The 10,439-nt window shown below is 27.8% G+C and overlaps 1 protein-coding gene across 2 annotated transcripts; it reads right to left on the bottom strand.

The window, feature by feature from the left end:
- Window positions 1-1,067: 1,067 nt before the first annotated feature.
- Window positions 1,068-5,991, bottom strand: LOC100805391 (non-specific phospholipase C4). 2 transcript variants are annotated; one of them, XM_003520962.5, is made up of 4 exons: window positions 5,183-5,991; window positions 4,104-4,510; window positions 2,890-3,060; window positions 1,068-1,531 (listed from the first exon to the last, which is right to left on the bottom strand). In XM_003520962.5, the coding sequence occupies exons 1-4, from the start codon at window positions 5,833-5,835 to the stop codon at window positions 1,191-1,193; spliced, it is 1,572 nt and encodes a 523-aa protein (XP_003521010.1). In that variant the 5' UTR covers window positions 5,836-5,991; the 3' UTR covers window positions 1,068-1,190. The 2 variants fall into 2 exon arrangements, with proteins under 2 accessions (XP_003521010.1, XP_006576659.1); XM_006576596.4 differs by lacking the exon at window positions 2,890-3,060.
- Between the last annotated feature and the right edge of the window lie 4,448 nt (window positions 5,992-10,439).

A 10,439-nucleotide genomic window follows, 5' to 3' on the forward strand; every position in this document is an offset into this window, starting at 1 on the left:
TTCAGCTTCTTAGCAATAGGAAGATCTAACCACTGTCCCTCCATAAGTGAATCAAGGTCCCATCCCCAATCTTCCAAGATGTTTCTTTCCTAACCAAAGGGATGAAATGATTAAAAACTTGCCAAAGCAAAGACCTTGTAGACAACATCAAAGCTGGGTTTTAGGAGCATATTCCTTAGGAACATGGCCCACTGATTGTTGGAAGACATCATATTCTATGAGAGGATCAACATAGCAGCATCATTCAGCTTGCACAAGGAATTAATCCCAAGACCTCGAAGGTTTACAGACTTGATCCCAAGAAACTATAACCAACTTCCTCAGATTGCCTTTTCTATAATAAAATCTATAATCCAGTAGTCCAGCTCTTTTAGAAGAGATATTGACCAATTATATATAAATAAAGAAACTATAGCAAATCATACCATAGATAACAGACTGCACCAATTGGACACACCCCATAACAAATAGAAGTTGACCCTTCCAAAAGGAAAGCTTAATTTGTATTTTGTCCACGATGGGGAAAAGATGCGACTTCCTAAGGATGCCTTTGAAAATCAGGACACCGAGACAAAGGAAAGGTAGAGATCTCCTTGATGTGCCTTAGCTTGCGTGCAAGGGAAAAACCCAACCAACTTGCCATTGACCATAAAAGAGAGTTTTGCTGAATGAAGAATCACCTTAATCCACTTACAGAATGTTTCATCAAAACCAAATGTCTGAAGAACCATGAAGTCCCAATCCACAGTGTCAAAAGCCTTTTTTATATCCAACTTAAGCGCAATATTACTTCCAAAAGTTTTATGGTCCAACATATTGACAACTTCCAAGATGATGGTGATAATCTCAAAATATTTCCATCTTTTACAAATCCACGTTGCTCAAAGGAGATGAGGCAGGGCACAATCATAGGAAGCCTATCAACAATGATTTTGGATATAATTTTGAAGTGGAAGTTTGTTAAGTCTAGTCCTGGCTCTACATTTCATCTCATAAAAGTATAAAACCTTAAACTTTAGTAACAAGAAATTCCCGAAGGATGAAATTAATTAGATGGCTGATATATATTACAAAATAAATACATGTTTTTTTTATTCAACATAGATTCCATGAATAGCCAGTACATGCCAGCACGTACGTGTTTCTGGCAGGATTTATATATAATGTAAAATGTGTGCAAGCTTGATTAATTATCGATTACATGTTATACAAGACAGCACATTGTAAAAGAAATTTTTGGAATCGGGTGGTGCACTACTACATCCATCAGCACAATCGACAATTTCAGACTCATCAGCACCATTTTGCTTTGCCTTCTCACACTCATTCAAGAATGTATTGAATGCATCTTCAACATATTTAACTGCGTCCGGAACACTCATGTTCTCAGTTAACTTGTCGGGGTATATACTCTTTCTATGATCCCCATTCAGAGTTGCTGCCATTTGTACCAATTCTTCTTGAAATTCACTCAACTTGGCCTTTTCTTGAGCAGGAGCTTCTCGTAGTTTTACAGGTTCAGGCAATTTCACTGCAAAAATTAGAAATTTAAATTGTCATTAATACTACTATATGTCAATTAAGGAAACAATAATCTGTCCATTCTAAGTGAGTATATTACTAGACAAGGTGTACATATATAGGTATATACATGCATGTAATATTTATTTTAGTTAAAATAACTCCGGAAAATGGTGCATGTATTGATCCTTTAAACTAAAACTCATAATCATGATTACATGATCTGCTACTACTATAGAGTAATGTGAAATAAATTGAATCCATTTAAAACTATAAAAGAATATTTGAATGAAGAGAAATTATGTATGTAAAATTGCACTCTTATATTAATGAATCTCATTTATATATAATTTCATATTTTCTAATAAATTCTTATTAATTATAGAGAATGCATATTAGAGATCGAGTAGTGTACTCTTAATACTCATCTTTAATGAATCCATGACAAAGTTTCACGTAAATGTTAAATTTTAAGGACAAATGCATCTTCTCACTCAATAAAAGAAATGTTTTTTTTTCTTCTATAAATTAAAGAGGAGTTGTTTATTGTGTAACCTATGACGTACATGGTAGGATAACATTAAATACAATAATTACTTGTAAAAAAAAGTATATATTGAATAATTTTAATGTGCCAAATACAAATATTAAAAATAAAAAAGTATATGCCAATATAATACATTAATTAACAAGTATTTTTTTTAAAGGGAGTAATATTAACCACTGTTTACCTGTAGGGAGGGAAATCAGGTAATAAGTTAAGATCAATTCATAAAAAAACAAAGGAAATATAGGATATATTTGATTCATTAAAAATTATGATATTAAATAAAATAAATATGTTTGTTTCACGTTTGATTTGAGAAAAATGATTAGGACACAACATAAATCAAGCCAAAGATAAAACCTCTAATTAATTTTTGTTACTCAAAAAATCATGAGATAATTTTTTGTCTCAACTAGAAAGTATTAAAAAAAACTTAAATCCTTACCTCTCTCTTTAACTAAAAAAACATAATAACTAATCAATGTGATCATTTTATAAAGGAAATATCCGATTTTTTTAATTCTAATCTCTTTTTATATTTCAATAAACACATTAAATTAGATATAAATAATCTTAATTATTTTAATAAATGTTATATTATTTTACTTGTGCTGTATATTATTCATCAAACAATGTATATAATAAAAAAAATTTCCTATAACTTGTATCGTTCCTCTACGTTATTCTTTTTGTTCAGTATTTTAGTGTGTATCAAACACACCATGATTTCTAATGTATAGGCAGATAAACATTAGAAACACGTAATACAACAATTAAACTTAGTAGAGACAAAAAGGAAAGACAAAAGATAGATATTTGACCTGGACAATCAGTTCTTGGGCTGCTTCTAGTTAAAAGACCTTCAAATGTTCCAGCCCATGCATCTCTTTTTGTTAGAAATTCAGGTAAATTGAATATTTTCTTCACAGTTGCTGGTATAGAAGAATGCTCGTATTGTGATGTTGGGGATGGTCCCGAAGGTCCGTGTAACACTATACAACATTTTATTAGTGATTGAAATGTATTTAGTATATTTAAAATATGAAAAACCATTTAATGAAGATTTTATAAATAATTAAATATGTCATGAAGTACATTAAATATTTTAAAACCAATATTTTTAATGAGCTCGATCATTGACAAAACCCTATTATTAATTACTGATATTACAGTTTTATGGTATAATATGTTCACAATTATTTCTATGTAAAACTTTACATTAAAATAAAGCAAAACATTCATTTTGATTATGTCATGCAATACTATAGAATATGCGTGGTCTAAAAAGAGAAAATATTCCTGGTTATATATGAATAAAAAAAAAAAGCCTGGTTAGATTCAAACAGGAAATCGAAATAATTGGAATTTTTTTAAGTTAGCTCAGGTTCACAGCCTAGCTATATGCCGTAACATGTTTTCAGAATGAATTTTATACCATATTTTTGTTCATATAGATCTACAGCATGGGTTAATTTTATATAATCTTAATTTATACAGATATTAAACTTTGAATCGTCTTAAAATAAATAGAGTTATAGGCATGTTATCATGCATAGGTCAATGCACCATATGAACCGAAGTTCATAAGATCGATAATACATATAAAAAAGAAATCTTAAGGAATTAGTATATAAAAAATTATTCAAAATTGTCAACTCTCCCTCCCCCTCCCCCTCTTTCCCTCTCTCTCTTCCCATGATTAGACAACAAAATTTATGTTTTAAGTTAATTCATTTGGTTCCTAAATGTGTAAACAAGTAATAATTTAATTTTTGGAAGAATAATTGTTTTTATTTAGTCCCCGAATTGAATATGTAAATTAAAAATGCGATCATTATGTCATGTTGTTAAATTTGCATGATATTATTTTGTCTATAAAGATCATGTTCAAGAATTAATTTGTAACTTACCTAAAAAAAAGAATTCAATTGTATCATATGATAATTATTGCACTTTTTTTCCATATTCAAAGTTGAAGCATCATCCTAATTATTATTATTATGTATGTACATATATGCATGCATCCTATTCTCACCTGTGCCTGGCTCAATCCATGGAGAAACAATGATGGCTGGAATCCTCACACCAAGTCTATCAAACTGAAACTTGAATGGTTCAGGGCCCACAATATCATCTGGACTAGGCACTCCTTCCACAGGGGTTGGCACGTGATCATAAAACCCTCCATGCTCATCGTATACAATCACAAACAATGTTTCATTCCATTGTGGGCTACCTCTTAGTGCCTCATACACTTCTTTCACAAACTTTTGACCCTCCGAAACATCATGAGATGGGTGATCATCGTTCCCTGGTATTGATAACAAGTCAAAAAATCTTTGCTCAATCACCACGTAGTTTGGTAATTTCCCTTCTTTGCAATGCTTTTTGAACAAATCGAATGGACGGAAGTTATCTACGTATTTCAGTTTCCTAAGATTCCTGGGAAAAATTATTAGAATAATTTGTCAAGAAAATATACATGAATAACAAACTAACACTAATATATACATGAGACGGATCTAGAGGAGGCAGGCACGGGACCTAGCCTCCGTTCTTTTGAACTTCTCATGTCATTAGAAAAAAAAAAAAAAAAAACTTACGATTTGTAGTGGTTTAGAAAAAATTAGGAAAAAATTCATGTGATAATTAACTTTAATAAAAAATTTATATGATATACGTAAATAAATAATTTGATAGATAGATATGAATGGGTTACATTTAAAATCATTAAATTACAATTTTCTATTGCCTAAAAAAGTCATTAATTTATAATAGCATAATTTTTTTATATGTAAAAATAAAAAATAGTATCAAAAAGTTTATAATAATTTAGACACTTTATCCGATCAATTGACTTAAACTTTTTTTCTTAACATACTTAATTCAGAACGTAAAACTAATCAGAAGGATATAGGTAACAAACACAATCAACAATATTCAAGATCCATCTAATTTATTTAAAAAATGAAAATACCACACACACACACAAGCAAGCTAAGCTAACAAATCTAACAAATTCCATCGTAAAGAAAGAAAGAAAAAATCTAACAAATTACTTGTCATTACTTGAAAATAGTATACTAAGGTAATAAGTGTGGTAGTGGAACCAACCTATAGAAAAGGGTGGCGGGTGGAGACTGATAATAGATCCCAAAACTGAACCCATTTTCATCCAAAGAATCAAATATCGTCTTTTGAGGCAAACCCCCAATAAGCTTATTGGTGTCATTACTTGTCAACCCATGTGACGTGGCAGAATGCACATAGAGCCGGTTCGGTTGGGTCGAAGCGGGAACCGAAGCGAACCAACAGTCACAAACCGCATATTCCTTAACTAACTCTTTATAAACCGGAATTAAATCCGGTTTGAACCCATTCATTACCGTCTCCATCATCGTCGCCGTCGCATTCTTTGGCACTGCTTGCCTCCCGGCATTTTGGGCAAAGCCTTGCATGGTCGGTGGCAATTTCTTTGCCGTTGAGGCTTCGCTCCAAGGCTCTCCGAAGATTTGCTCGTAAATGTCTTGGATCGAGTGACCTGGGTCCGGGTCAACATAGACCGACTGGTCCGAGAATTGAACCAGATTCGAGTTGGGATTGGATGTGGAAATCGGGTTAGACTCTGAACCGGTGATACCGTTGATTTTCGGATCGAGGGACTTCATCCAACCGAGCATGTGGTCAAAGGAACGGTTTTCTTGAACCAAAACGACGATGGTTTTGATGGGGTAGCCAGCGTTGTTGGTGCTGGAATTTGAAGCCATTTTATTGAGTTTGGATTTACTTCTCAAATTGAGAATCGAACAAAAGTGAGTGTTGTGTGTATATATACACAGAGCAGCGCATTAATTGTATGGTGTTGTACAGTGGATGAAGCAACTTGCAAAGGTGGATAATCGATGAGCGGAGAAATGATATCAACAAGTTACGTGATTATTAAGTGCATCTGAAGGGATGAGTTTTATTTAATAAAAATAATTTGGTTAAAATATAATTTTAGTCTTCTTACTTTTTTAAATTTGTGATTTTATTTTTTTTATTTGTTAATTAAGATATTTTGTCTTTCACTCTTAAAAAAATTGTGATTTTAATTTTTCATTTTTTTATTGAAACATTTTGTTTTATATTTTTTAAAAAAATTCAATTTTAATTCTTAGGTCCTATTTGAACCCTTGATTTATATATTTTATAAACGTTGACTAACACTATCTATCTATTTATTATTTATATGAGAAATATTGTTTTGATTATTTAATTATTAACTAGTTCATTTTATTAAAAAAATAATATATATATATATATATATATATATATATATATATATATAAAATTAAGTCATAAATTGATAAAGTAGACTAAAATCATAATTTTTTTAAAAGTAATAGATGAAATATTTTAATTAAAAAATAGAAAATTAAAATCATGAATTTTTTAAATGTAGAATACAAAATATTTTAATTAAAAATAAGAGAACTATATAATCACATGTTAAAAAAAAGGAAACAAAAATTATATTTTATAGAAACACTTTTTTTAGAAGATATAAGATTTGTTTCTTAAAATAAGAAACAAAAAATATTTTTTTGAGCAAAAATAATTTTAAAAAACAATTAGAAAACAAAAAAATTATTTTATTATTAAAATAAATGTTTATTTCAACAAATAAATTTAAATAAACTGAAGCATGACAATAATATATTAAAAACTTAATTGCATCTTTTTAATTCTTAAGTATTGCGAATTTGCGATGTGTGCTTTTGTTAACTTAATTGTGTCAATGAAGTGCCTTTAATTTTAAAAAACAATGTGTCAATTGATTCTCTGAATTTTAGTTATTCATTTTCAATCACATCTCTCTATCCTAATTCTGTTCAATATTTAAGTCACTCATTTGCTAAAAAAGAATGACATTTCTTTTGTTATTGATAATTGTTAACCACAAGCATCATCAATACGACAATTACGTTAGTATCGGCAACATTTTAGGTCATTGTTCAAATATCATGTAATTTTAGTTTTTTTTAATATATAACTATGTTATTGATTAAAAGTATCACTCAATTATTTTTGTTGATAGAATAATTATGTTTATCTGAGAATTTAGTTGAATACCTTTAATAAAAAAAAAATTCAATTATATTTTTTTATTTATAATACTCGAACTTAAGATTCAGAATTGATTCAAAAACACATAAGTTCTAAAATAAATTTTAAGAAAAAATTTATATTTTAAATGAGAGAATTATATATTAAACTTTTTTCCTAACATATGATCCTTTTTTAAGAAATTATGGTTTTTTTTTGTTTTTATAAAAACTAAAGGCAAATATTTTTTTTATTGGTGTACCTAAAACTTAACTTTTCATTGTTTTATCATTGGACCAACCGTGCTAAGATCTTACTTAAAAATATCAGCTTAAACAAATGATTTGCCAGTAATTATGTGCTTTTATTTGATACACTGTATTTATTCACTATAATGATGTTATATTCCATATTTGTCTCATTAGCTAATTGTGTTAAATACTAGCATTGAAACCGTGCACTGCACGGATTTTGAAAGAAAAGAAAAACAATAAAAGAATCCATAGCAAATTGAGTAATTTAATAAAATAAAATAAATCTCAAAAAACTATCCAGTTTAATAATGCTATTGTTTAGATAAAATAAAGATAAAAGGACTTGAGTGTAAGTAGAATAAAGCTTGAGAAACTCAATTAGCATAAATAGATAATATAAGAGAATATAATCACAATTATCATACCATTAAAAATATAATTAAGCCTAATGATAAGAATTTGATTTTGTATTGTCAAGGTAAAATTTATACGATCAATCTATAAAAAAACATTTTAAATATATAACGGTGTACGTATGTTTAAATCACAACATTGTTAATGTATCATAATTAAATTCAAATTATGATTTCAAAGAGTATATGTTATTGATATTCTTTTAGGTTTGGGTGGATAAGAAACATGAGGAAAGGAAGAAAGCATTATGGAGGTGGCCAATGGGTTGTTAAACTAGTTAGGGTAAATAGTCACTTTTATCTTTAAATGAATATAAAATTTAGTTTTTGATAGTGTAAAAAGTGCGATAAATATATTTTGTCGTTAACTTCCGTCCGTCAACATTAATAAAATAGCTTACGTGGCACAGAGAGATAAATTTGTCACTGAAATGATTGTGAACGAAATCATTTCTAATTGTCAGCATAGGGGTATATTTGTCATATAATATTTTTTTAACTTTTCATCTTCCCACCCGCTGACAAATGCGTCCTGGAAAGATAAAAATGTACAATTTAGTCCCCGAAAATGTAAAAAGTGTGACAAATATATCTAGATTGTATTAATTATTATACTTTTGAAAAATTTATAATGATTGCAACAAAATTTTGGAAAAGCTATATCACACCAATAAATGTTTGTGTCCGTTATATAGTTTTAAGCTTTATCAATAGTTGAGACATGCATAAAATATTACCAATGGAAATAAGTTTTTATTCCTTTGGCGAATTCTTCTTACTTTTCTTCGACTACAAAAAAAAAATCAATCTTTTGGTTGTTAACCATTGAATAAATGTTATCAACACAAAAAAAAAAGAATTTTTTTTACAATAAAACGATAAGAAAATCATTATTTCTGTTTAATCAAACATTATTTATTTGATTGTTTTTTAATAAATTTTTCATAATAAAATATGAAAGTCTATTAGTATATGCAATGACATCAAATTACAAATTATAAAAAAATTTATTGATTTTTAATTTTTTAAAATCATACACAATTATTTTTTTATTGACTGATCATTTAAAAAATCATAACCTTAAAAAATCATTCCAAAGGAGGTGAGTGTTTTTTACAAATTAAAAGTATCATTGTAATTGTAATTTTCCCTAAAAATCATTCATGAATCTAATTTAACTATAATGTTTTACAATAAATATTTTTTTACTTGAATCTTTCATCAAGCATGAGAGTGTAAAAAAATTATTTATAGTATATAGAATGAGTATTTTTTTTCTTTTAGACTCAATTTAATTTACAAGTTTATTAAAAAAAAAATTGTTGCAATCACTATAAATTTTATCAAATTATAATAATTAGTCACAATCTACTATTAACGTTTGGATATATTTGTTGCACTTTTTATACTTTTGGGGACTAAATTTTATATTTTCATCTTTTAAAGACGCATTTGTCAACAGGGTGGAAAGATGAAAAGTTAAAAAAATATTATATGATAAATATGTTCTTATGCTGACAATTAGAAATAATCAAGTTGACAATTATTTTAGTGATAAATTTATCTCTTTGTGTCATGTAGACTATTTTACTAACGATGACAGATGAAAAGTTAATAGTCAGTTATATTTGTCGCACTTTTTACATTTTTCAAAACTAAATTTTATATTTTTATCTTTCAAGAACACATTACTATATTCACGGATAAAAATGACTATTACCCAACTAATTATCTTATTTTGTTTTCAATGATTAATTATTAATTGCTTTTCGTTTGGAGATTACACGTGATAATGCCCGCGAATGAGTTGGCGGGCAAGTGGCAACATCATAATGATATTATTATTCAACAACAATCATGTTCGCCATTGAATTTTTGGATCAAATCATGCTCACCAATGATTCCACAAAGATTTTTTTTTAAAGAAAATGTGATAGAAGGGAGAGACATCCTAGTATTATTAGATACAGCGGTGATGACATGTTCGGCTCATTACTTAGAGAATTATATTACAGGTCTATTTTTTTTTTTTTCTTTTGGAGTAAAAAGTTAACGTAAGCGTAAAGATTAAAGGATGAGGAAGTAATAAGTTTGAATCTCTTTATTTTTTTATCAGTCTTTTTTTTATGAGTTTCGAATATCTCTATTAATATAACTGATTAAATTACTTATTTGTGTGTTATAGTTTCATGATCCTTATTTTTTTGTTTTTATAATTTGAAAGTAATTTTTTTAATTCTTATAATTTACATTTTAATTATCTTTTAACTTTTATAATTTTGAAAATAGTTTTTTTAGTTTTTACAATCTGCATTTTAATTTTTTTTATTCCTTATAATTTAAGAGTGATTTTTTTAGTTCGTATATTTTATATTTTAATTTTTTTTTAATTTTTACCATCAAAATATGAATAATATTATCAATTGCAATTAACTACAAAAATATTAAATAATTCATAACTAATTTATCCAAAGATAATTTGTAATAAAAAAATAATTGATAATTTATAACTAATTTGTAGTTAATTATTTTTATATATTTTTTTGTAATAAAAACTAAAATTTCATTAACACACAGATTATATGAACTAAAAACATCACGGGGGGGGGGGGGGGA

Source organism: Glycine max, chromosome 3, assembly GCF_000004515.6.
Source record: "Glycine max cultivar Williams 82 chromosome 3, Glycine_max_v4.0, whole genome shotgun sequence".
Classification (NCBI taxonomy): domain Eukaryota; kingdom Viridiplantae; phylum Streptophyta; class Magnoliopsida; order Fabales; family Fabaceae; genus Glycine; species Glycine max.

Bases quoted from the DNA above. Each gene is read 5' to 3' on its own strand.
- LOC100805391 (XM_003520962.5), bottom strand. From the start codon at position 5,835: ATGGCTTCAAATTCCAGCACCAACAACGCTGGCTACCCCATCAAAACC. The intron at 3,061-4,103 runs GTGAGAATAGGA...AATGTTGTATAG, and splicing joins ATGGATTGAGCCAGGCACAG to TGTTACACGGACCTTCGGGA. The intron at 1,532-2,889 runs GTCAAATATCTA...TAATTTTTGCAG, and splicing joins CCCAAGAACTGATTGTCCAG to TGAAATTGCCTGAACCTGTA.